Here is a 27,774-nt window from a genome sequence, read left to right as displayed (position 1 = left end):
TCTCCTCTGAGGAAAGACTCATCCCTCTGAAACTGGGATGTGGTGTTTTGAATTCAAGGGGTTGGGAGTGACCGATGTAAACAGCAGTAAGTTTGAGCAATAAATATTAATAATGAGGTGGAGTTCTGAATCAGGATCAACCAGTTCAGACACTGGAACTCTTTATACCACGGAATTTGGAAACTGCCAAAATGTAGCTCTCACTTCAGAGGTTTCTAAAGGCTTTTACTTTTACACAAGCAGGCCCCTGCTTTCTGTAGCATTCCTGAGCATTGTTAATCCTCTGGCTAGTAAGCAGATAAGCAAAAATGTCAGTTGCTTGGAATAAAGATTTCATTGTTTAAATATGAAGCAGGTTTCTTACCTCTTTGTACTTGTCACATTGTCAGGCATCATGGAGCTTGAACCAGGAAACCTGAAGATCTGGTTTTCAGCCGAGTATCCTGCTGGGGACAGTTCTCAGAGGAAGTGTTACAGGACAGAATGCTCTTTCCGGTCCTGGTAGTTGGGTGATGCCAGAGAGACATTCCCATGCTGCGGCCCTTTATTTAGCTCCTATGGTTGCATTCCTCTTGGGCTTGCTGATCAGAAGGTTGGCAGTTCGAATCCCTGCGACGGGGTGAGCTCCCGTTGCTCGGTCCCAGCTTCTGCCAACCTAGCAGTTCGAAAGTACGCCAATGCAAGTAGATAAATAGGTACCGCTACAGCGGGAAGGTAAACGGCATTTCCGTGCACTCTGATTTCCGTCACAGATGGTGTTCCATTGCACCAGAAGCGGTTTAGTCATGCTGGCCACATGACCTGGAAAGCTGTCTGTGGACAAACGCCAGCTCCCTCAGCCAGAAAGTGAGATGAGCGCCGCAACCCCATAGTCGCCTTTGACTGGACTTAACCATCCAGGGGTCCTTTACCTTTTTGCCTTTTACCACAGCCTCAACAAGGCTTGTCCTTCCATGCTCTCTCGCGCAGCTTCCCTGCAATCATCTTTCCTTCTGGCCCTCTTCACCGGCCTTCTGATTGCCTGGTTCCCTGTCATTTCACTTCTCACAATGAGATAACCACCAGAAGGCCCTGGGAGCTGGACCTCAGTGTCTGGGCTGAAGACACTCCTTCATGTATAAGAGTCCTAATGGCAAAAGTACCAAGAAGGGGTGAAAACCTTCCAATGTGTTTTTGGAAAGGTTGCCTGCTTTAGTAGCTCTGCAAGATCAATGAGCTTGACTTGCTCATTTACCTAACAGGTGGAGCCTGCAACAAAATGTGTAGAGCGCTGCTCCTTTAAATTTTCCCTTCCTCTGGCTTTCCTTCAACAGTTGGTAGCTGTTCTGTGCCCAGTGATCATTCTCAGTCCTCATTGAAGGAGATTTTTTAAAAAACCCTTTTAAATGCTGCTGATACCTTTCTCTTGTTTGTGTGGATAGTGCCATTTTGGCTGTACTGTATAAAGATAGGCACTCAGAGAATGGCTTTAACCAGTGTTTGCTACTGAGCTAGAATGGACAATAAAGTATATCTTTCTATCTATCTAAAGGAAAGAACACACAGGCATAGTTCTGGGCCCACTAAAAATGGTTTAGCAGACAGATATTGCTATGTCTGAACTGTGAGCAAGTTGCTTTGGCTCTGTGAAATATGAATGTTATTATATATTATCCTTTTGGACCTTGTTATGGTTAAGGCAACATGGGCTGTCGAGTACATGCAGTGTGTGCTCTTACCGTCATTTGTTTTGGAATTTGTTTTGCTGACATCGTTTGGATTTACTTTTAACTAAGTGTGCTTAGTGCTGAAACCTTTGTACTCTATTGCTAAGCCACTTTGGGAAGCTTTGGCTCACTTTTAGTGCTGGGGTGTAAACTGATGGTTGAAGTGAGCCACTGGTGGGATCTTAAGTGCTTTGGGTTCTCATTAACACTTTGCTACACTGACCTAACACCCACTGATCATTGTCTTAGCACTCCCATCTATGGAACTTCCATGACCTACTGATGTGTCCTGGTTTTAGCTCTGCTGCTATAATAACGTTTTTTTCCCATCTGGTGAGTTTAATCTGAGCCACCTTTGGTGACAAGATTTTCACTGGAATGTGTGACACAGCAAATAAAGCACCTTAGAGCAAGTTCAAAGTGCCTTTATTCTACTAGTAAGTAATGACAGGCAGTTCTATATGTTATGGGTTTAGGAGCAAATATTCCAAGGCTCAGGGTGTGACTTCAGGTAAGCTCCGAAGATCTTGCTTTTAGAAATTAATGACCACATTCATTCTAACCTGTTCTGCACTTCAGGGTGAGCTTGCTTACTGTTTTGCAGTAACAACGGTTTGCATGCAGCGAGTAAATGTTTGCCTTGCCAGTTTGATTAAGCAACTACCATAGGCCATGGGCTTTTGGAGTAGCCCTTGAAAGATGAAGGATGATTTCTTCCACACTGAAAACACTGGTTTCCTCTTTTTTAAAAAAGAGAAACCTTGACTTTGTATCTGCTGTTGGGGTGTGTGTGTGTGTAATTGTCTCCTATTCACTGTATCCCAGCCTTTATCTGCACTAGACTAGAATTGCTGGTGTTTCCATTGTTATTTGCTTTGGCATGTTTCATGGGAAGTGATTTATAAATGAATTAAATAATAAGAGTTCTGGAGGCTTGGTTCTCTCTGCAAAAATGCTAGCATTCCTTCCTCTTGTCAAAATGAAGAATGAGATTCTTTGGATTCCAGAGCCTGTATTTGATTGGGAGTGTTTGAGACAGGTGGTATCCCAAGCGCCGGTATGTGCATATTCAAACTGAGCTCTAAAACGTCAATTGGTAAAACTTATTTGTCCTTCATACTTGCAGCAATGCAAAAATGGGGGGAACCCTGTCCGCACTACAGAGTCATATACAGAGCTGAATTCTAGGAAGTGTCTGCCAGTACCAGAGAGAGACTGTCACACAGGAAATGAGAAGAAAAAGAAACACAAACAGAATAAAGCAAAAATGACGTGGTTTACCGCCCTGCAACAATTGCAAAGCATGCAGATTGATGCAGAAAGGAGGCAAATCAAAGCCACAGGTGACTGCTATAGGTTGAATAAGGCAATGTTTTTGAAGTAAATACAAAAAATGATGACGATGATTATAGCAGCATAAAGCTTATGTGCTGCTGATTGTAAGAAAAAAACTTGAAGTGGTTTAATATGAGAAAAGTTTCAATATTCAATGTAGCTGGAGGAAATTCAGGCTCTCCATTAGGCTATGGAATTGTCACTTACCTGAACATTACATAAGTTGTCAACCAATTGGGCCCAGGAAATAAAAACAATAACGGGGGGGGGGGGGCTGTGTTTCTTCCACTCTCTCCCCCCCTCCTTCTCTATGCAAAAGAATAAGCATTATTGCAGCATATAATGTTGAAAAGGATATGCAGACTAATTTAAAGAATCTAGGGGAAGTAAAATAAGAATGAGAAGCTGGTCATATAAGTGTATAACGTTCTATTGGCGCTTCGCGCACGTGCAGAAGCGTGCCTTCGGCGAGCGAGCGAACACCTCCGCGGAACGGATTGCAGTCACAAACCAAGGTACCACTGTACTTGGTTTGCAGGGCACAGTACACTAATCATGGCTGTGCAGGGTCCCATAGAGGTGCACCTCATCTGCCCTTTTTATTGCTGTGGCATGCTAAAACAAGCCCTGGTTTGGCTTAACTGTATCATCCAAACCTAGGTTTGGGGTTAGGCTCTCTCCTCAATAGCCGCTAGCTGTAGCCAGGGAGAGAGCTTAACCATGAGCTTGGGTTCAGATGGCATGCTAAGCCAAACCTTCGCTTAGCTCTGCTCTTCCCCAGTCCTTTTTGTTCCTAATGCAAAGTGACTTCATAGTTCTTCTAAGTCAGGCATCCCCAAACTTCGGCCCTCCAGATGTTTTGGACTGCAATTCCCATCTCCCCTGACCACTGGTCCTGTTAGCTAGGGATCATGGGAGTTGTAGGCCAAAATTTCTGGAGGGCCGCAGTTTGGGGATGCCTGTTCTAAGTCATAGTTTGACTTACCGTGTTGTGTGAACCGGACTATTAAGTAGAGTGTAGGTAAAACCGATGTAGCTGTCGGGTGTGCATTGCATATAAGAAAACAACTTAATCGGGGAAGTGTAGAAATCATGTTGCTTTTTAAAAAGTGTTGCATTGAGGAGAAGGAAGTGAGGATCTGAAAGAGAGAGTTAAAAGCTAGGATAAATGATCTGTGCAGTTCAGTCAAATTAGCATTTGAAGCAACTAGGGTGTCTGTGAAAGCCTATTTTAAAACAGGATATGCACCACCCTGAGATCCCTGAAGGAAGTGTGGGATATGCATGTGATAAATGCTCTGAGAATATGTCACTTGGTCTTAATACCAAAATGACATCACAGAAAATACCCGCTGCAAATCTGTGCCTGCGCTGGCCAGAGCTGCCTTCATCTCTCCCTTATTAGAGATTAGACCGTACATTGCTATTTGTTCCAGTGGACACAGGAAACTGCGCTCCATTGTCAAGTGGTGCCTAGGGCCAAGGAAGGGGCAGCCTATGGCCAGTGGTGGACCTTGGGGTCTCAAATTTCAGCGGCGCCCTGTGCAGTTGACAAAAATTAGCACCCCTTCCTCTTGCCTTCCATTCTACGTCGTAGTTGTGGCGTCCAATGCAACCAACCTGGTTATGCAACATCTGGACGGCCGTCCAGATGTTGTTGGGCTCCAATACCCATCAGATCCCGCTATCATGGATGATGGGAGCTTGTAGTCCAGCAACAGCTGACAGGACAGAAGGATTTCCATCCCTGAACTCAAGGCTTGTTTTCAACCCTCTTCAGTGCATATCCAGGAATAGCTTTTGCCAACTTGGTGGCCAGAACACCCATCAGCCCTGAGTTGTACTCCAAAACATCTGGAGGGGGTACCAGGTTGGTGAAGGCTGGGCAATAATATATAAAACACGCACACACACAGCATGATACATATGGTGTGTAGGATTTTTTCACAGGTATAGATAGGGTTGCTATATGTCCTCTCTTTTTTTCCAGGACATGTCCTCTTTTTCATGGGTGTGTAAAATGAGAATCGTCATAATGATCCATAGTTTAAAAGTAGAAGTCGGCAAATGCGTCCTCTTCTTTGCTCTTCAAAATTTGGCAGCCCTAAGTCCAGCTAGAAGACCACCTGAAATTACTGGGTTGACAGCTTTCAAGAGAAACATTTTCTACTCGTCTCTTCCCTCCTTTGGTTTCATTAATAAAACAGTACTTGGAGGGCCTGCAGGTTGGAGTTATGGTTTTTTAATTAGTTCCTGTCTGCTTGAGTCCCTGTGCAAAGCTGAGATGGGCTGTCCTCAAATTCTTTCCCCCTTAAACTTTCTCAAATGGTTGCCCCAAAACTAGCAGTCATTGTATTCCTCCAAGGTACTGGGGGAACTTTCATTCCCTCTGCTGTTCACTCTATTGCTTTTCATCTCTTTCAGCATAAAACTCTCCCCCCCCCTCTCCTGGAGCCCTCGTGTTTTGCATTAGTTTCAGTTTTTTTGGCAGCTGAATTAAAGCTGTAACAATCCCAAAGAGTTGAGCAGTAATGCCAGGGGGAATTTAGAGCAATGAAACGAAACCACAAAGCCCTTTCAACCTTTAGCTGCCAGGGTTTTTGTGTCGCTCCCCCTGCCTCCCCAAACTCTGCCTAGGCAGCACATAGAAAGCAAACAACTTGTGGGTGATGCTGATGGGGCAGAATTCAAGCAAGAATGCTGTTTGCTTTCATTAACCAGGCTTTTGCTGAACATAGGGCTTTGCCGTCCCCTCCCATGAATCTGAATGCATTCATTGGGTCAAGAAAAGTGGTGTTGAGGTCTCTTGACTTTTTAGATTGTAATCTTTGCTTCACACACTTATAATGCAATCCTATACAAGTCTTCCCAGAAGTCTCTCTGGGGAAGAATTCAACATCGCACTAAGGCGACCATTCCTTCGGTGCAAGCATTTCAGCTTGCTAGATGGAACGATTCTGCCTCTCCTGCTGCTGCACGCTTTTCTGGAGGTTATCCTGACCCTTGTGAGCCAGTTTTGGAGAGGAGGTTGAGAAGCTCAATTGTGCAAGTGTAAGTTCTTGCACTGAGCTTTCTCTGTCAGGAATTGTTACCCGTGTTTCTCCAAAAATAAGACACCGTCTTATATTTATTTTTCCTCAAAAAAACACACTATGGCTTATTTCAGGGGATGTCTTATTTTTTCCCTCCTCCTCCTGCCGCGGCCAGCATTGCTGCTGCGCCTATTTTCGGGGTATGGCTTATATTCCTTGAATGCTTAAAAATCCTGCTATGGCTTATTTTATGGCTATGGCTTATTTTCGGAGAAACAGGGTAGGTGAATCCCTCCCAGCGAGTTCATTTGGGCTTATTCCCAGGTATATTGGTGTGGTGAAAGATTGTAGCTTAAAGTTTCTGAAACCTTGCAAAAGATGCAGTCATAAGCATGTTCTGTACAATATGCTACAGTGAAAGACCTGTTGAACACAAATTCCCAAAAAATGTTTGGGATCGCCTTGGAAACTACAAAGGACTTTGCTGTCCTAAAGGTGTTAGGGGCCTTGTCCATAAAGACTATATCGCAGCCTCATCAGCCCCAGCCAACATGTTAATACAAAAATGCCCAAAGATGTGATTGTTGGAATATCTCATTACTTACTGAACCACAGAGCACTATGATAAATTACAGTTGTGATAATTATTGCCATTATAGTTTGTCAAATTTACATCTTGTGTATGGCAAGTGAACGATATCAGCTCCACTCTGGCCACAATACCGTATATGCCAGAACATTGAATCAAGGTTGCAGTTGTCCGTAATGGTTACATATTTGTAAATATTAGGAAAGGAGGAAGTGATTATGTCATCTAGTTACACTGCAGTTTCTATTTGCTGAGGTGATGGCAAATCCTGAGACATAACTGCTGCAATTTTCATGGGTGCAACTATCTGGCAAAATAATAATAATCTCCCAATAGTCGTTTCTGTACCTTTGAACTCTCATATTAAGGCTCAGTTTCTGCAGTCATGAGGTGTATATGTTTTCTTAATGCTTTTTTGAAGAATCACAAAATAAGATTTCTAATACCTCACATTGCACATCTCCATCACCAGGAAACTCTTACCTTCAAAATGCATTGTCATTCTCTGGCACCAAAATTGTCATTTCTTGAATAGTTGCTATAGTTGATGGTGTTAAATGAAATGTTTATTTAGTTTGCCCTGGACTTATGTAGTCTAACATTTAAGATAAGTCGCCATAATGATCATCCATCTCCTCCTCAAATAGATGTCCTTCTGAACTAGCTACCACAATCAGGGAGTTTGCATATATCAGTAGATGTGAGCCCATTTTTCATGCACAAACAATTTGGTATCTCATACTCATGTGATTGCAGATTAGTAGAGCATGGTCTCAGGTGCTGGCAGACTCACTCATTCACAGCTAACTACTCAGTTTCATCTTTGATTTCCAACTTACAGCCCCTGCCAACAGGATTCTGTTCTTGCGTTCTGCACTAAACATCTTCTCCACATTTGCACATTGAGCTTATTTAATCAAACAGTCCTTTGCAAGGTGGCTGCATGTAGCTCTCCACCTCTTCTTTCCTAGCACAGAGCAGGTGGTACCGTAGATCACTGACATTCTCTGCCAAAGTTTGGGAGCATAAATATGACACACGTTCCAATAAAGAGGTGAAGGGTCTGGACATAACCTACAGAGCATCACCAGTGCACAAATTGTAAGACAGTGGAGGAACTACATGCCTGACTTCTAGGTTGGAGTCAGTAGAACCATTTGAGACCAAGGGGGCAGGATTCTAATCTGTGAATGGGGAGAAAATGTACATGAAGCTGTTGAAGAAAAGTTGCTCCTACTATAGGAAGCCCAAAGTTTGTAGCTAGCAAGATCTCAAAAAGGCATTGCCTTGGAAGAACAAGGATGTCTGGGAAGAAGATGAATACATTTAACCAGGAAGGTGAGGTCATGTAAATAAACCTAGGAAATGAAAACTAGGAGGATAATTCATGCATTCCAGGTTTCTCCTGAATCCGATGTTCCAAGTAAACTTTAGGAAAGTGTAAGCATTTGCTAAGAACAGCATGGGAATTGATACCTCAGAATCTGGATACGTAAAGGCTGAATAACCATTCTAGTATAAATTGTTATCTGGCAACATTTGTCTGTATTTCTGCATTCAGAAGTCAAGTCCAGAAATGAACTGTGGGTTGTGGCCAAAGTTGAGAATGTAAAGAAACAAGCTGCACTTAATGTTTATGTTCTGTAATTGTAGTCTCCTTTGATCTTAAATATGTACAAATGGGGAAAGATATCTGTTTGCTCATAAATATGCCATCTGAATGTTTGGCTAAAAGCAGTGGACTGGCAAGAAGTAGGCTTTTTTGTCTTAAAGAGTGAGTTTCTGTGTCAAAACAGGAATTGCATGAGACTGCAACTAAGCTGCAGCTGACCTATAATTCAAATGTATTCTTGATGACAAGAAAGTGAATACCCCGATGCCAATATAACACTTTAAATCTGTGTCGGAAATAAAATTCAGTGTTTTTGTCTTGTGTTGAGGATCACACCTTAAGCGAAACCATTGTGTATCCATTGTATTCTACCTCTTATTTGCAATGTCTTGTGATTCTAGAATGTAATTTACCCTTGGTTTCACATTTACAAAAAGCATAAAACAGGTCCGAAGCTTTTCAGTTGTTAGAGGTTTTGCTTAGAAAAGCAGGTGTGAGGATCCATTTTATCTCATGTAGGCTAGATGGAATGATGGGCTGCCTTGGTATACAGCAAGAAGTGTGTATCTGAAGAAGTGTGCATGCACACGAAAGCTCATACCAAGAACAAATTTAGTTGGTCTCTAAGGTGCTACTATACAATTTTTTAATTTTTTTTCATATATTTCTACTACGTCAGACCAACACTGCTACCCACCTGAATTTTTAAAGCAGTTATTTCACTTTAAAGGCTTCTGCATCTCCCTTGTGAAGATTCTCATTTTGTTCCGAAAAATGTCAAGGTGTGTCTGTCGAAACAAAATGAAAAAAATTCCTTCCAGTAGCACCTTGGAGACCGACTAAGTTTGTCATTGGTATGAGATTTCGTAGGCATGCACACTTCTTAAGATACATTGAAACAGAAGTCACCGGACCCTTATATATAGTGAGAGGGTGGGGAGGGGTATCACTCAGAAGGGTGGTGGGAATGGGTGAGTGGCTGATAGGTGTGGTAAACCTGTTGACGACTGCAATTGGTCTTACAGGAAAAAGCAAGGGGTGAGATGGCTAAAAATAGCTTTATCACGTATAAAGAGATAAGAATCCAATGTCTCTATTCAGACTAGGTCTCTCCATGGTTTAAAGTTTGGTAATAAGTTGCAATTCAGCAACTTCTCTTTCCAGTCTATATCTGAAATTCTTTTGTAATAAGACAGCTACTTTGAGATCTTGTATAGAATGTCCTGGGAGATTGAAGTGTTCTCCTACTGGTTTCTCTGTCTTGTGATTCCTGATGTCAGATTTATGTCCATTTATCCTTTGGCGTAGGGTTTGGCCTGTTTGTCCAATATAGGTGTGTCTGTGTGTTTCTATAGGAAATGCCATTGTACTACATCAGAGGTGGCCAACTCCCAAGAGACTGCGATCTACTCACAGAGTTAAAAACTTGCAGTGATCTACCCCCCTTTTTGGGGAGTGGAGGAAAGCCCTGTTTCGTTGGGGTGCAGGGAAAAAATGCAATGTTGTTCAGCTGCTTTGGGGGGAGCCAGTGATCTACCAGAGACATCCAATGTTCTACCGGTAGATCACGCTCTACCTGTTGGACGTACCTGTACTACATTATTTGAAAATGCCAGTAAAGCAGTGCTGTTGCGGGCGGCACTGTGCCATACCACTCTCCACCTGCATTTTCCTTGATTCATGTGTGCAGAAGCAGCTTGCTAAGTGGGGTGGAGCCACTGCACTAGGTTCCTGGTTCACTGTTGCTTACTGGGAGGGATGAGGCAGCAGGCAGTTCGGCGTGGTGCAACTATACAAGCAGGAGTGCCGGCTTGTCTGACCTCCCCAACATCTCTTTCCCTTTCATCTCATGGTAGCTCTGCTACATCCAGTGAGCTGCTTCTGCATATCTGTGCATGCACACATATTATATTGAAGGAGCAAGGAGGGGATTTCTGCTTCCTAAATATATATATACTGTATATAGAATGTAAACTGACAACGCAAACCATTATTTTATTTAACGTGACAGCTGTACTCAATAGAGGTGTTCACTGTATTCACTGTCTTCTTGAAATATGGAAACTATCCTACAGTTCTGGGAACCTATCATCCATGGCTTACCATTGTTTCAGTATATGTTCTCTGGAGTGTGGCTTTGTAAAAATGTAGTACAAACTTGGTTAAGGCAAACTCATTGTAAGAAATTTCCCTTCCCTTCATTTCCTACACATGATTCACAGATGATGTACAGGTTTTCTTCTTTGTGATGTGTCATAGTTAAGTGCCTTAAATAATTATGGGAGATAAACCACAAAACACCTTGTTTCAATATTATTTATTTCCTACAAGAGCAATTGATGCAATGCTGTAGAAGTTGTTGGGTGACACATTCGAGTTGACTGGCGGTGTGAAACTTACTGTTAGTGATAACATTTCCATCGGAACCCTTAAGTTGCTGGAATTAAGTATGGGGAAGCTATCCTTCAGGGTGGCCAATTATCGTGAATGATGGATGGACGGACGAATGATTTGTCAATTTCAGTTTCTATCAGTTGCTTATTTCCCCGGTCTTAAGTTCAGTTCACTGCATTTCTGCATCGGTTTGCTGCTTTTTAAAGACAGTCCTCATGAAAACTGGTCAGCATTTTAGTCTGCATTTCTTTTAACATACACAGTTTTGTCCACTATACACATCCCCCCCCAGCAATTTTCCCTAATAGGATGCAATGTTGTATGATTTTGGGGTTAATATATGTCTCTTGGAAACTTCGTACATGCTGCTCTGAGCTCCTTGGCAAAATGTTAGAATTAGGGTAGATATAAAGCACATTATAGCACTGCAATGTTACATTTCTTGAGTGTTATAATTCATTTGTTGCCTAGATTAGGACTGGGCTTGTAAAACTTCATAGAGAATTTTGGAAATACAGTGGACCCTCTGGATATGAACATAATTCGTTCTGGGGATCCGTATGTACTCCGAAAAGTCCACATCTAGAGGTGCCGCTTCTGCGCATGGCACGATACAGGTAACGTAACCTGAGGTTCACTGTAGACACAATTTAGAAACTGTGACACTAGACACTTGTTAACTTTATTATATGCAATATAAACAATACATGTATTTTGTGGCCAAAACATGGCAACTTTTTAAAAGAGAACTTGCATCGCAACAACACTTGATAAGGTAGTAATAGTCAGGAAGTAAATGATGAGCTGCTGGTGGACCTCTGAACTGCAGTAACCCAGCAATGTAATGCATTAACAATTTCATTTTTTGTGTATAGATCAGACTATTGGAATCCATGACCTGTAGCAACTCCGGATGCAGAATAGTATTTGTGTATGTAAGTCATCTGAGTGTATGGTTTGTGGAGTGTAGTAGAATGCTCTGAGTCTGACCCCCTTGAGCAACCATTTTGAGTCAACAGTGTGATGCAGCAGCTAAAAAAGCCAATGCAATTCTGGGCTGCATCAATAGGAGTATAGCGTCTAGATCAAGGGAAGTAATAGTTCCACTATATTCTGCTCTGGTCAGACCTCACCTGGAGTACTGTGTCCAGTTCTGGCCACCACAGTTCAAGAAGGATACTGACAAGCTGGGTCCAGAAGAGGGCAACCAAAATGGTCAAAGGCCTGGAAACGATGCCTTATGAGGATCGACTTTGGGAGCTGTGTATGTTTAGCCTGGAGAAGAGAAGGTTAAGGGGTGATATGATAGCCATGTTCAAATATATAAAAGGATGTCATATAGAGGAGGGAGAAAGGTTGTTTTCTGCTGCTCCAGAGAAGCGGACACGGAGCAATGGATTCAAGCTACAAGAAAGAAGATTCCACCTAAACATTAGGAAGAACTTCCTGACAGTAAGAGCTGTTTGGCAGTGGAATTTGCTACCAAGGAGTGTGGTGGAGTCTCCTTCTTTGGAGGTCTTTAAGCAGAGGCTTGACAGGCATATGTCAAGAATGCTTTGATGGTGTTTCCTGCTTGGCAGGGGGTTGGACTGGATGGCCCTTGTGGTCTCTTCCAACTCTATGATTCTATGATTCTATTTTGCATCTAGCTACAGCTAGTGGAATATATTAATAGGGTTCTATTAAAGTACAGCGTATGTTGCAAGCCTGAAGTCTTCCCACATACAACTTAAGGCACAGTTCCTGTTGGTAACCGTGCCTGATATGGAAGCCCTAATATTAGCAGCTTATTGCTTTGAGTACAAGGTGACCTGCAGAGCACATCAGAACTGGTTCAAGAGGCGCAGCAGGCCTCTTCCCCTGCCCTCGCACCCAGCACCTGACTTTTCTTCTTCCCATTACTCAAGCACTTCTTCCTTTGCTTGCAAGTGCTGCAGCCCTATTACCGCCTACCATGTTTCTTATTGTGCACACAGAGGACCTGGAATCCCTGGGCGGCATTCACATGTGTTTTACTCAGAATAGATCTGTGGAAGTTAATGGACCTACTGTAAGTCATGTTCATGAATTTCAGTTAGTCTACCCTGAGCAAAATGTACAGTTGAATACCATCCCTAGTTTTTAGTCAAGCCATAGGTACAAAAATGCAACAGGGTTTGGGTCTCTAGGATAGCTGGTCAGTGGGCTGGATCTTGGTTTCTCTCTCTACCCCAACCTGCTAAATAAGTTCACGTTGAAAGGAATTTTGGCTGAACTGGCTTTTTAAGAGCTTGCCTCTTCTGCTTTCTTGAAACATCCTTGAATGCAGTTATTTCTTGTCCTAAGGAGAAGATGAGGGTGGTCTGGTCGCACAAATGTATCTGCTCACTTAGTAGCTTGTCAAGAGAACTACTGGAGCAAGGCCATTGCTCAGAACTAATCTGAGGATTTAAAGGAAATTCCTGAGCTAACCAGCATTTTTTAAAGTCTGTCTATGTTACTTCCAGACAAAGCACACTACACTGAAATTTCCAAGCTAGTATGTATGTGTTGCCATGAGGACATTTTTTGCCTGTTATGAAATTAATAACCTGCTGTTTTGAACACCAGAATGGCAGATGCTCTACTGCTCCTTGGCATTAGTGACGGGTTGCATTAGCTGAAGAAAATTACAGTGGTCATAGTCTCAAAAGAACAGGATCCAGAAACGAGGGATAAAAACGCTTCAGGCAGAAAATGAGCTTTATGGTTGCTTGGCCGGCTTCAGTTGAGGTGGCAGATGTTTACTCAGCTTATTCAACAGAAGTGTCTTGTCTCACTCCCCCCCCCTCTTGCTTTTAGGGGAGTACAACAGTCAGAACTATATCCTGCAATAATGGCCGGGGTGGGGGGGAACAGGAACAAGAGGTAAAAGTATTGGTATTACAGCAGTCTTGCTTATTTCAGTTGTATTTGGGCATTCCACCTCCCACACAGGTTAGTACTGTAGTAAGAGTTCCAGTTCTACGAAAGGCCCATTGGGTTGCAGTGAAAATCCAGATTCTGTTTGAACCCTTGTTCTGTAAGAGTTTTTTTGTTTCCCCTGAGAGATAGTGATGGTAGTGGGGAGAACCCAGAACTCTTTCTCTTCCTGTGGATAACATACACGTGATTTTTATAAGGAGCTCAAAACGAACTCGAGAAAAAGCTCTTGTGTGTGGCTTTTCCGAGCGGCATTTTTAAATGTACGCATCCAGGAAAATTCATTCTTAAACTGGAACGTTTCCAGATGCCTAAACTGCTCCCCATAGAATTGTTCTCATCAAATAATACAGACAACACACTAGAATATTAGTAAAATGGTTGATAGTATTGGGTGAGGTTATTTCCCAGGCTCCCACTCTTGTTGTTGCTACAATTGCCAGGTAAGCTTGGGCTTCTGTTCATGTATTTTATCTTTTTAATCTTTTATCAAGATTAAAAAGAAAAAAAAACCTTGGCAAGTTCACATGGAAGGAAAACCCATTGTGGATAGGATGCAGTGTTGGTGAATGCCAGTTCTGAATTCCAGGGAGTGGCCAAAACTGCCCCAGCATCTTTCCCCCTGTTGCATTTTACTTGTCTTTAAGAGTCCCGTGCATGGTATGTTAATATTCTAGGATAGTATTTCAGCAATAGGGAAGTGATAGGAAAATAGAATTTGTATGTGACTGGTCGGGTCGTAACTGTGGAAATGCCCAGATGGCTTGTTTTATTAATTTGTAAGAGAGCCACTGGTCAGTTAGCCAATGTGTCAAGCCATTAAAAAATGTAGCCAAAGTAGGAAAAATATCATCCATTGTAAACCTCGGTTTAAGTACGTCTCAGTTTGAGTATTTTCAGTTTTAAGTACTCCGCAGACTTGTCTGGAACGGATTAATCCACTTTCCATTACTTTCAATGGGAAAGTTCGCTTCAGGTTAAGTATGCTTCAGGTTAAGTACAGACTTCCGGAACCAATTGTGTTTGTAAACCGAGGTACCACTGTAGATGCCAACCTATGAAGGAAAAAGAAGACAACAAACTTCATGCATTAGAGATCATGCAGACTCTTGATATAAAAGTTCCATGAACTATGCAGTGAGCTTGTTGTTCTGATACTAGGCTGTTTCCCCAGTCCTCTGTTATCTGCCTGTGGCTTTCCTTACTGCAATATGAAATTTCCATTAGTTCAGGGGTTAGATTCTCAATCTGAAAGCACAGAATTAGTTCTGCTTCTAGTGAATTCCTCATCTTATTTGTAAGGTGCCATAGTTACAAAGTGATTGAATGACTTTCTAGATTGTAGAGCTAAGGTAGGTAGGAGACTCATTCACAGCTTGTGACACACTTAACAAAGAGCCCATTCTCTTTGGTGATTATGTAGAAGTCTAAAAGTACATAGTTTGGTAACTGGAGGTGAGAGTTCTTCTTGTCCTTGAATCCTCTCATTTCGTGGCCTGTTTCCCCTCTCTTTCTTGGTGCCTTCAACAGAATATGGCATTCCTATTGGTTAGCCTTTAAATCTGGCCTGTTCAAATTCAAAGCTTGGGCTCAATCTTTATCCAGTTGTTTATCAGTTTCAGCATTTTCTAATGAACTTTGCCATTCTTTGTATTGGTCATGTGCGGGTTAGGGGTGTGCATGTCTTGTTGTTGTTGTTTAGTCGTTTAGTCGTGTCCGACTCTTCGTGACCCCATGGACCATAGCACGCCAGGCACTCCTGTCTTGCACTGCCTCCCGCAGTTTGGTCAAACTCATGTTCGTAGCTTCGAGAACACTGTCCAACCACCTTGTCCTCGGTCCATAAACCTACCTAAACCTATGTTTCACCTTGTTAGCTAGCAGAAATCCTGTCTACATGTTTAAGGGTCAAGAATAGCAAAGTGAAATGTCCTGGCTGTGGATGCACGCTTTGTTCTTGCACTTTGATCTATGAGCAAGTTACTTAATGAGCTGCTGCTTCAACAGTTAATTTTTCTGGAGAACAAAAGCACCGGAAAGTATTTGCTGCAGACCAATGAGGCGAGGTCTCCAAAGAAAAATAGTCACAATGCTCAACAGCAGGCTTCCTCTAACTCTGCCCGCCAGATGTTTTGAGACTACAATTCCCATCATCCCTGCTAGCTAGGGATCATGGGAGTTGTAGGCCAAAAACACCTGGAGGGCAGAGTTTGAGGAAGCCTGCTCAACCGTTTGTGCCAATTTTTCTTACCTGCTACTGAGCCAGTTTGGTGCTTCTGTTATTCACTCATGCATTCTAGTCAATGAATTTCTATACCATTCTCTGTAATAAATAACCTCAGGATGGCTTATGGGCAAAAATTATTAAAACAAAATATAACAAACTAAGACTAGTCCTAGAATCCATGCGAACAGCAGTCTCCATTACAAATGGGCAACACTGATAAACTGTGCCCAAATGTCTTGGTGAACAGATACCTCCCACCCATGCAATGTAGATGCCAGCTGTTTTTCTGATGAGGAGTTCCACAGGTAGAGAGCCACCACAGACCATACGTTATCACCACCTGATGTATCACCTCCAGAAGGTCCTCTCCTATAAATCTGAGGGTTCCAAGCAAGTTGATACATGGATACATCCAAGTTATTACCATACAAGTGGTAACCAGTGCTGCTCTTGTAAAACAGGTTCTATGGTTAGAACAAGCCATGTCACTCAATACTCTGGTGGCTGATTGCAGCTTCTGAACAGTCTTCAAGGTAACTTCATGTAGAGTGCATTAGAATCTAAATGGGAGGCTACCAGAGCATGGGTTACTAGACCAGTCTAGGAAGCACCACAGCAGGAAACTGGCATTCTGTGTCACCTAGGCATCAAGTGACAGAAAAACACTTCCATACTATAAATCTGCTTCATGAAGGGGAGTGCAGCCATGTTTAGAACAGGTCATCTATCTGCTTCCTGGACATGGGAACTGCCCTTCCTCAGCACCTCTGTCTTATGTCATGGATGGGTTGGATGCAAAGTAATGGTGGGAGGAACCAGCTGGGGAACCCCCAGGGGAAGAAGGCTCAGAGCCTGGGGATTGGTGGGACCAAAAGGAGGGAGGAGGAGGAAGACTGAGAGGAGGTGTCGGGAGTTGAAGGAGTAACAGGAGTTAGTGAGCTTGGAGAGTCTGTGGCAGAGAGAAGTCCAGGATCAGAGTCAGAAGCTGAGGCAGGAGAGTGGCATGAGGGAGACCAAGAGGCAGAGACGAGTCAGGCCTGTGAAGAATCATGGGTGTCTTCCCCCTCTTGCTGTAACAAGCTTGGTAATGCACAAACACAGTTTCCGATAGCTTGGAAAAAGCCCTGGAAAAGGAGAGGACTTAGGCAGCTATGGGGAGAGGGGGACCTTCAGTCACAGCAACTGCTTCATTGGGGCAAGACCTATTGGAGATGCTCCTTATGCCTAGCACTCCTGTGTCAATTGTGTTTTGCTAATAAAGAGTTAGTTCCAACTTGCACAGTGTGATTTACTGCTGGCTCGTTCCTGATATCCTATCAGGAGCCAGTCTCAGTTTCTTGGCCATCATCCATCTCGTTACTGCCTTCAGGCACTGGACCTGCTTCGCCATAGCATGACCTGATTCTGATGGCAAGGAGGAATGTAGCTAGGAATAAGAGATTGTCTCCCAAGTATTTTGTCAGGACTTAAGGTATACATTAAAATGTATCTCCAGTTAGACCACATGACATAACTCCAGCTGTCTTTGGTCATGATGGAATGGCAGTGACTTTTATGCAGAGTGGCCTTATTATTAATGCTGCCACATTGTGTTCCTTCCAGACTCCCACTCCCATTAGCTCCAGCCAGAATGGCCATTGGTTAGGGATGATGGGAATTATAGTTCAACAATATCTGAATGGCACCACATTGGCCATTCATGAAATGCATTGTTACTTTGTAGTTGGTGCATGGAGTTTAATCCTGAAGCCTTTTAGAACTTTGTGTCTCTGCTGATGGTGTTTTTAATTACTATTTGTATATTGCTGTCTTAACTTTGAATTGTATTTATTGCTTTTATTGACTGTTCTGCAGCTTGCCTGGAGAGTACTGTATCTTATTCAGAAAGGGAGGGTATGAATTGTTATCCTCCAACTGTTAAATGGCACCTTTAAACCAAAATGTATGAACTCATCTGTTTGGCACACTATGTAATTCTAGTTAGACACTGTTGCCCTGCATTTTCTAGCCTGGCCAAACATAGCAGTATTGAGTGTGTCTGTTTTTACAATAATAAAATAAGCCAAAGAAGCTGGTGGGTGGAAAAACCATTTTCTTAAAAGAGCTCAAACTTAAAATGTGAAGGCAGATCTCTGGGATAGGATAGAACAGAACCAGAAAGGTCTGTGTGCAGTTGATTTTACTCTCACGTGTTTTCTGTCCCTCTCACATATCCATTAGGAGTAAATATGTAATTAAATAAATGGCATTGTTCATATATTTACAGTAAATGGTAACAGTTCCACATGTATAACAAGGTGTTAAAATCTGAAATCCCAGTATGCTGACACCACCCACTAGACAGAAAGGGTTAAAAATTTGCTAAGTAGAATGCTTTAATTGCCCATAAAGAATCTCTGTCAGGAAGCCGGTGGTGACTATAAAAGAAAAAATGAAGGTTCCTCAATTATTCTTCCTCATCATGAGGTGCTAAATACAGAAGCAGGCTTCTGCCTTGCACTGCTTTGCCCATCCAGGGCCCTTGTATTTGACTGGAACTTCCAGGCATGGTTTAAATGTATGAAATATATATAGCAATGTTAGCCAGTCCCCTACACAATGTTCTGTAGGAGAACCAAGGCGAATACATATAACGACTACAAATAAACACATTTCTAAGTCTGGCCAAATTTAAGCTTGCTGTCAATGTTTTTCCTTGCTTTGTGTCTACAGACTGAAGTGTTAGTGCCCAATTGCCAGCTGTTCTTATCCTACTTCTTCTGATTTTCTTCTTCTTCTGCTGCTGCTTCCTTGTACTGGTTTATACTTCATTTTGTTTATGCTCTGGCAAAATAGTCATATAGGAGAGAGCTTTGTGGTCTCTGGAATTCCTCTCATACATAACTGTTGACTTAGAATCCCGGACCAAATTGTAAAAATGCACCCATTGCCTTGTAAAATGTCGTTTGACTTGTTGGCTTGTGTTGTCTGTGTCGCATGGTGTGCGTGTCTGTGGGAAGATTCTGTTTCCGAGGCTGTATTCTGTAGGATAGTGTGACTCAGCCTCTCTTGTATTCACACATGTGTACACAAGGAGCAGAAGAACACTTTTAGTAGCTTTCTCAGCAAAGTGCTTGAATTGCTAATGCATTGTTTGTTTGTGTGTTTTTCTTTCTTTGTAGACTATAATGGAGCAGTTCAACCCCAGCCTCCGGAACTTCATTTCCATGGGGAAGAACTATGAAAAAGCCTTGGCAGGTAAGCAAAGTGTAATTGTGCATGTTGTTGTCATGGCTGTGGCATCGGGTGGTAGCAGAGGTGTGTGTGGGAGAATGGCAAAAATCTTGTCGCTGAGGTTGTTGGCATTGCTCTTGGAAGTTTAGAAAATATGTCAGGAAATGCTCTTGTCTGCCGAAGGCAGACTGCAAAGCAGCTCTTTGAATTAAAACACAAGCGCATTATCATTCTATGACATGTGAAGCATGAAGGGCTGTCACAAAGCGCACTGCTTAAAAAGCTGTGACATGAAACATCTTCCTTGCAATGATGAGCCAGATACAGGCTGCTGATTTACTGACAACTAGATGATAAACACAACTTGTGATTTCACCCTGTCTCAAATAGCCTCTTTGGATTGCCTAAAACCTTCAAATATATCTTTAATGGCAAAGAAGTTCCAGCACTACACTTTACAGTGTAGATGTATGTTTCAAAGCTGCATTAGCAAATCCCAAATGAGTAAACAAAAAAAAAAGTTTGACAATTATCAACCACTCTTGAATGTCCCCTTTGGGGGCAAGGTACTTTGAGCTTCAAGGTGGTCGAGCTTCAAGCATGCTTGGAAGAAGCTGAGTATCCAGGTCGATCTGATTCTGACTTCAGGCCCAGCCATTGCATCAAAACTGCTTTGGTTTCCCTGTTCGTTTACATGTGTCGAGAGAGAGATGAAGGGAGTCCAACCCTGCTCATTCTTCTTCATCTGTCTGCCGCTTTTGATAATTTGGACCTCAGTACTCTCCTGGACGTGGGTGGCGCTGTGGGTTAAACCACAGAGCCTAGGGCTTGCCAAGCAGAAGGTCGGCGGTTCGAATCCCCGCGATGGGGTGAGCTCCCGTTGCTCGGTCCCTGCTCCTGCCAACCTAGCAGTTTGAAAGCACGTCAAAGTGCAAGTAGATATAAATAGGTACCGCTCTGGCGGGAAGGTAAACGGCGTTTCCGTGTGGTTCGCCAGAAGCAGCATTGTCATGCTGGCCACATGACCTGGAAGTTGTACGCCGGCTCCCTTGGCCAATAATGCGAGATGAGTGCCACAACCCCAGAGTCGGTCACGACTGGACCTAATGGTCAGGGGTTCCTTTACCTTTACTCTCCTGGACAGACTCCAAGTGGTGGGGGTTGTGCACCATTTTGTGAAGGTTCTGTTTTTGATTTGGGAGTTTTGTTCCATAGAATAGCTATTGGGGGGTATTACTTTGTGCCATGGGCACTGACCTGTGCCATGCTTCAGGGCTGCATTCTGCCCCCATGCTCTTTTAATATTCATATGTAGCTGTTGGGGAGGTAACATCTGTTTTGGAGTAAGGTGTCATTAACACATGGATGACATTGAGCTCTTATCTCTCCATACCTTTTCATCGGAAGGCTGGTGTTCAGTGTTGTGCTGGGTGTTGATGAGGAAATTGAAATTGATTCCAGACAAGATAGAGGTGTTGTGTTCCTCAGCACAGAAAATGGGGATGCAGCCTGTTTTGGGTGGGATCGCACTTCCCTTGAAGGAGTAGATCTGTGGGAAATACTCCTGGCTTCAGTATTGTCACCAGAGGCTCAGGTGGCCTCAGTGGCTAGGAATGCCTATTTTCAGCTCCGGCTGGTTTGCCAGTGTGAGGGGCAAGGGATATCGCGAAGCCTGTTTGGACTTGGCCACTGTACTCATCCTCTGGTAACCTCCAGATTGGATTACTGCAATACATTCTACTTGGGGCCACCCTTAGAGACTCTTTGGAGATTGGCTGCCTCATTCTGGACCAGTTGCAATCTGGTATGACTGCAAAGAGTCATATCACACCTGACCTGAAGCACCTGTACTGGTTGCCTATTTGTGTTTACATTAATGTATAAAGCTCTAAATGACTTTGGGCCCCAAATAGCTGAAGAAACTTCTACCACATCCACCAGTTTGGGTATCAAGATGGGTGGAGGAGCACTTGTTGGTAATGCTGCCATCCACAGAGGTGTAAGTGGCAGCTCAAAAATTGTGGAATTCTCACTCCATAGTGAGAATCTGGCACTGAATTTACATCTTCTGTTGGCTACGCCTGTTTACTCTGACCTTTGGAAGCGGAGTAAACTTTTTTTAGTTGTCTTCCCCATAAATTTTGCTATTAGTTGTATCTGTTTTGTGGTTTTGTTTTATAGACTGTATTTTAGTTGATGTAACCTGTGCTTGGGACCAAAGGATGAGTAAAGAAATGGAAAATAAATAATAGAAAGTAGAGCGATCCAATTCTTAGACAAAGGCTTTCATCCAGTTTAGTTAATAATGACTGACTTGTTGGTGCGGACTTGATCCATTGGCTTCATCGGGAATTCTAAGGCTATAATTAGGGCACTTGAATCCCCTTGACTTCAGTGTCTACTTAGCATCAAATGTTTGTGTGGCAGGAGCTTTCGTAGGCAAGATCCTGCTTCATCATCCCGTATCTTACAAAAGTTGACTCTTTAAAGCCAATGCCTTAATTCAAAGTCGAGTCTTTAAGAGGTCACAGGATTCTTCCATCCAACACAGAATAACACAGTTAAGAACCACTTTTAAGAGCACTTTTAAGTCATACAATAGGCAGCAAAAAAAAAAAAAAACCCACAACCCAAACCCCACCAGGTTTTCTTCCACATTTACATTTCACAGGGAACTGTAGCCAGTCCCACCTGCATGCTGAGTGTATCTGTATGACACACAGATTCTTCCAAACAGCTGTCCGTCACATTCAGATTGTACGTTTTTAAGTGTACACTGAAAAAATCTTCAGAGCAAAACCAGAGAGAGTTATGTGAAGTGGCATTTTCTCAAGGATGGGTTTGGTTTTTTTTACCTTCTGCTTGGCAGTTTGCCCAAAAGTTAGTAGATTTGTAGCTGCTGTTGTGCTCCTAATATGCCTGGTTTCCTGCCCTGGCTGCTTCAGCTGGCTGGCCCTAGGCAGGTGTGGAAAATCTCCTACGTGTTTCAGCCAGTGTCATTTGTTCAAACCAAACAAGAGCTTGGTCAGCCATGTACATTATTTCTCTTAGGTATTTGTGCTGCTAGCTTTTGTGTACCGTAGTGCAGGCTACTTTCGTCCCTCCCACCCCCAGGGACTTTAGCTAGCAAGCAGAACTTAATTGCTTTTTTCCTTTTTTTATAGTTGCTAACACCTGAACCTCGTTAAAGCCCTAGAGGAAAGCTTTCCCTGAAAGCCTTTCCCCCCTTTTAGATGGCCCGAGGATCCCTTTGACAGCTTCACTTACTGACTCTGCCTGCTTGTTTAAGTGCAGCAGCAATTCAGTAACATTCCTGGGATTTCCCCACCACCAACCACCTTAAATAAAAGGAATAACTACCTGATGAGTCAGCTTTGTGAGCATTGCATCACTTGAGCGAGTCTTAAGGGAAATGTTCTCAAACCAACTCCAGCACATTCTGTACAACAGGAGTGCCAGCTTGGCCTTGTGACCGTGGTTGCCCAGGGCCGTGGGTGCCTTGCAGCATGCATGGCCCTGGCACCCAAGTTTGTGGGTGCCCGGCCCCTTCAGAGGGGGAATATTGTGGGTGCTCAGGCACCCAGGGTCCCAGGGAGTTGGCACCTATGCTGTACAACATGGAACTGCTTTGCACATGCCTTGCACATGCTTTGTACTGATCTGCAGTCTCCAATAGTTTCTTAAGGAGAAAAAGAAGTACTGGGTGTCTTTAGCCTGCTTTTGAAATCCAGTGCTACTCAGTAAAGAACCAAACTCCACACATTCTCAAGGGTTGCACTTCCTTCTCTTATTATTATTTCATGGGTTTCAAGACTGTGTCTTAGCATTCACAAGAAGCTGAAGGAATGAAGCCCTGGTCGGAATCATGCCATGGCAATCTTTCTGCTAGAAAGGAAGCTTATATTAAGAAGAAGCCCACCAACCCCTTGATATGCATTTTATTATCTTGAGGTTGACCCTGAAAAGCTGTTAAAAGGAGATCAAAATGTTACCTAAAGAACGCTGACAGAATTTGAAGTGTCGTGGTTTTCATCAGGGAGTCATGGCCCATAGCTGATTTTACAGCACTGTATAAAATACTTTGAAATACTGTATAGCCCAAGTGTTACACACCATGGAATGAATGAAAAGCAACTCCATAGTGGCCCTGCTGGTTTGGGCTAACATAAAAGTGTTACATACACCCATACCCACCCACACCCCAAAATAACATTTGTAAGGGTAGGATTTGTGTGCCCAATACATAATGGGCTGGTTCACATCACATGTCATAGTAAACTGTGGTTTTTAGCTTAACATGATTGAGCAGCATGCTACTGAATTGTTCCCATTTTGCTCTGCTCTGCTTGGAGACGGGAACAACAAACAACTTGACTCAGAGTTGCATGCAAACCAGCGCTTGTTGCAGAGAAACCCTTGCAGAGGCTGTGAATTTGGCATTGAGCAGGCACTCAGGAAAAGTTTTCAGCAGTGCGTAAATAGGGCGATACATTTGAGCATTTATTTATTAAATTTGTACCCAAGGCAGCATTTATCCTTGGTAAGCTAATAAGAGTGTTGATAAGTACACCTGTGAAATGGGGGAAGGTATGTGTTAAGCCAGGCATCCCCAAACTTCGGCCCTCCAGATGTTTTGGACTACAATTCCCATGATCCCGGACCACTGGTCCTGTTAGCTAGGGATCATGGGAGTTGTAGGCCAAAACATCTGGAGGGCCGCAGTTTGGGGATGCCTGTGTTAAGCAATGTATATCTAATGAAGAGGAAGACTAAGAGTAACATGAAAGCAGGAAACATATAGTTACATAAAACTATATACAGCTAACTGAGAGCTCTTCTTGTAAGAGTTAAGGCAGGGGTAGGCAACCTAAGGCCCGTGGCCCGGATGCGGCCCAATCACCTTCTCAATCAGGCCCGCAGATGGTCCAGGAATCAGCGTGTTTTTACATGAGTAGAATGTGTCATTTTATTAAAATGCATCTCTGGGTTATTTGTGGGGTCTGCCTGGTGTTTTTACATGAGTAGAATGTGTCCTTTTATTTAAAATGCACCTCTGGGTTATTTGTGGGGCATAGGAATTTGTTCACCCCCCCCCCCAAAAAAATATAGTCCGGCCCACCACATGGTCTGAGGGATAGTGGGTGGCTGAAAAAGGTTGCTGACCCCTGAGTTAAAGATTACAGACCCTGAGATTTATTGAAGAACTTGAAATAATCTCATAAAATTTGTTTCCAGACCTGTTTAGTATTAAAAAAAACCAAACACCAACTACATTTTTAAAAGAGACTAATCATCTTGGAAACCTTTTACAAAGAAGAAGCATTTTAAGCCCGTGTAGCTACACCACTGCTTTGTCATTTTAATCTGAGTTAGATCTGTTGAACTCAGTGGAACTTACTTCTAAGTAGACATGTATACTACTGTTGTGCTGTTGCTCCCTTTCACATTTAGATTTTTTACTTTTATAAAGTGCTGCAACTAAAAGTAGATTTTAAAAAACAGGTTCTCAAACTTTCTATCACCAGGGCCCACTTGAGATGGCTGAAAACTGCTGAGGCCCACCAGTTAAAAGATGGTGGCAGCTGGAAGCAGAGTTTGACATAACCAGTGGGCAGTTGCTAACATTGCTTCCTGCTGATGCCCAACCCATCTTTGGAAATGGCTAAATTCTTTGCCACGGCATTGTTCCTTAAGCTAAGTGCAGAGGCTTGCTCTGGAGTTACCATGACAGCCTTCCCATTTTAGGCAGAATTTGCTCATCTGGAGCAGGGGTCAGCAAACTTTTTCAGCAGGGAACCAGTCCACTGTGCCTCAGACCTTGTGGGGGGCCAGACTAAAGGGGGGGGAATGAACGAAGTCCTATGCCCCACAAATAACCCAGAGATGCATTTTAAATAAAAGCACACATTCTACTCATGTAAAAACACAGTGATTCCCAGACTGTCCGTGGGCCAGATTCAGAAGGCGGTTGGGCCACATCCAGCCCCCGGGCATTAGTTTGCCTAAGTGGGGGCAGGGGGAGTCTTTTTCTTTTATATTTCCCCCTTCTGACTCCCATGAGCTTGTGAGAAACTATTTTTAGTCATCATCTGTGATTTCTTCTCCCATTCTCCTTTCACACTTGTTTTGTACCATATTCAGCCCCCACCAACTTCCAAGTTTCTTTTATACCTCCTCTATGGTCTTCTTACCTTCACTTATTCCTCCTACAATTTCTTTCCTCTCTTACATCCTCCTTTTCTGTTCCTAGTTTATTTACTATTCATAATTATAATAAATGCTAACCACGTACCTCTCACTTCCTTAATCTCTTCAACATGTCCTCCAGCCCTTTCCCTTTTATAGAAGGGAGACTTTTCTTGCCACCTGCCTGCTCCAAACTGCTCTTCCCCCAGCCACCCATAATCAGCATGCAGGTAGTTGCTGGTGCTGGTGCTGGTCCGAACAAAAGGCAATGGCACACCTAGGAGGCACAGGGTGGGCTGTGGCACTAAGGCCACCTTGAAAGTAGCCCAAAGGCCATTGGGTGTATCCCAGCACACTCTTTGAGAAATGCTGCTCCAAGACAAGGAAGTGGGTTAATTCCAGGCATCCCCAAACTTCGGCCCTCCAGATGTTTTGGACTGCAATTCCCATCACCCCTGACCACAGGTCCTGCTACCTAGGGATCATGGGAGTTGTAGGCCAAAACATCTGGATGGCCGCAGTTTGGGGATGCCTGGTTAATATGGTATCCATTCTTGAGAACTAACTCTTGCAATCTGGTAAAAGGTAGGTAGCCGTGTTGGTCTGAGTCGAAGCAAAATAAAAAAATTCCTTCAGTAGCACCTTAAAGACCAACTGAGTTTTTCAGAAGAAGTGTGCATGCACACGAATGCTCATACCAAAATAAAAACTTAGTTGGCCTTTAAGGTGCTACTGAAGGAAATTTTTATCTTGCAATCTGGTTTCATTTGCTTCAGTTTTTGATAAATGCAGTCTATCTGCAGATCTCAACTCTGTAATCTTAAAGGCCATTCCATTTTCTCCCGCTCTCTTGTCTCTTGATCTGTATCCTTATGAAACGCAAGCAGTTTAATCCAGTAGCACTTGCTGGAACATGTAGTTTTGCGGTGTTAAATCAAATCTATGCAATGTGTTCTTGTGATTAAGTGGAACCCCCTTCTTATCTGATTAAAGTGACGTGTGCAATTGGAATGTCAACAAACGAGCTAAAACTCGAGCTGCATTTGAAAGTCAGTGATAGCTGGCTACTTAGTAAGATTTTTGGAGGCTTGATAAGCTAGTACAGTGGTACCTCGGTTTTCGAATGTAATCTGTTCCGGAAGACGGTTCGAGTTCTGAAACGTTAGAAAACCAAAAACTCAACAGCTGACAGCTAGGCCTCAGGATCTTGCACTTAGTGGAAACCACATGAGCTGGAAAGTAGCCACTGTAATACCAGTTTTTAAAAAAATGGGATCCAAGGGGCGGGGTTCCTGGAGATTACAGGCTGGTTAGGCTAACGTCTGTCTCCAGAAAACTGGTGATGTATTGTTACACCCCTTTCTCAAACATGCAGTTTACACTCTCCTGTGTTTATTGTTGGAATAACCAAGTATACAGAAGAACAAGCTTTGCTAAAGCAGAGCCAGCATGGCTTCTGCAAAGCTAAGTCTTGTTTCACTAACTTAGTGGTGTTCTTTGATTCTGCCAGATTTTGGTGACAACACTAGCAACAAGGACTTGACAGCAGTTTATAGCTGCCTTGTAAATCAACAGGGAATTCCGTATTTAGCAACTACATTCAAATAAATGACACTTTTTCTGTTGTGTTATCCCTGAAGCAACATTGGAGGTAAAAACGTACATGGCAATAATATACATGTGTTTCGATTTCTAGGTGTGACTTTTGCAGCAAAAGGATACTTTGATGCTCTGGTTAAAATGGGAGAATTGGCCAGCGAAAGTCAAGGATCTAAGGAACTGGGTAAGTTAAGTACCACACTCACTGCTGGCATGTGGCTCTCAAAGGGTTAGCCAACCGTCAATGTTGCCCTTGGGCTGAAAAAAAGGTAGCCACTTTGGTTAAAAGGTTGAGATGATGTTTGCTAAAAGGGGAAGGATGAACTCACAACACTTCTTTGTCTTCTCTAGGGAAAGAGCAGCACTCATTATTCATAAGGGGTGAGAGGAGTTCTAAAATATCCTCAGTTGTTGCCTCGGTATTGCTTAACGTGAGCTGTTACACCCCTTTCTCAAACATGCAGGTTACACTCTCCTGTGTTTATTGTTGGAATATGGATTCCGTAAATTATGCTTAAGTGACAGGATGGATGTTTATTTGTACATGACATGCAAAATACCCTAATTCATTTCCATCTGTTTGAAGTGCATCCTGTTCAAGGCACTAGATATAAGACACTGGCATTTTAGAGTCAGAGGGGTTTTCCATAAGCCTGAGATCCAAATCAGGACCATGGATCATTGCAGGAAAAATATGAACATGTCTGCAAAGGCAACCAATTTTTTGGCTCCACCAACCAACCACGGTTGACATGACGTGATTGGACATTCAAATAAAATTCCTTTATTTCACTGAGGCCCTTCTCTAAGGAAGCAGCTTTGGAACCAGGTTAACCAAAACACCTCTTGCACCTGCATGAACTGGCCTTCCCTTGAGATCAGTGCCAGAGGCCCTGCTTGCTGGTCCACATTTCTTAAGATCAGTTAGACTGGTGAGCAAT

The 27,774-nt window shown here is 43.0% G+C and overlaps 1 protein-coding gene across 5 annotated transcripts in view; it reads left to right on the top strand.

Annotated features, from left to right (window-relative positions):
• BAIAP2 (BAR/IMD domain containing adaptor protein 2) overlaps positions 1–27,774 on the top strand; it is a 137,247-nt gene that overhangs the window by 15,640 nt on the left and 93,833 nt on the right. For all 5 annotated transcript variants that reach the window (XM_088663014.1, XM_088663016.1, XM_088663019.1 and 2 more), the window contains exons 2-3: positions 18,997–19,072; positions 26,931–27,017. In XM_088663014.1, coding sequence (XP_088519140.1) covers positions 18,997–19,072; positions 26,931–27,017 — 163 coding nt within the window. The remainder of the gene's footprint in view (positions 1–18,996; positions 19,073–26,930; positions 27,018–27,774) is intronic.

The sequence above is a fragment of the Zootoca vivipara genome, chromosome 2 (genome assembly GCF_965207765.1).
Source record: "Zootoca vivipara chromosome 2, rZooViv2.hap1.1, whole genome shotgun sequence".
NCBI classification, from domain to species: Eukaryota; Metazoa; Chordata; class Lepidosauria; order Squamata; family Lacertidae; genus Zootoca; species Zootoca vivipara.
The sequence above is the reverse complement of the archived record's forward strand: the minus strand, read 5'-3'. Positions and strand labels throughout refer to the sequence as shown.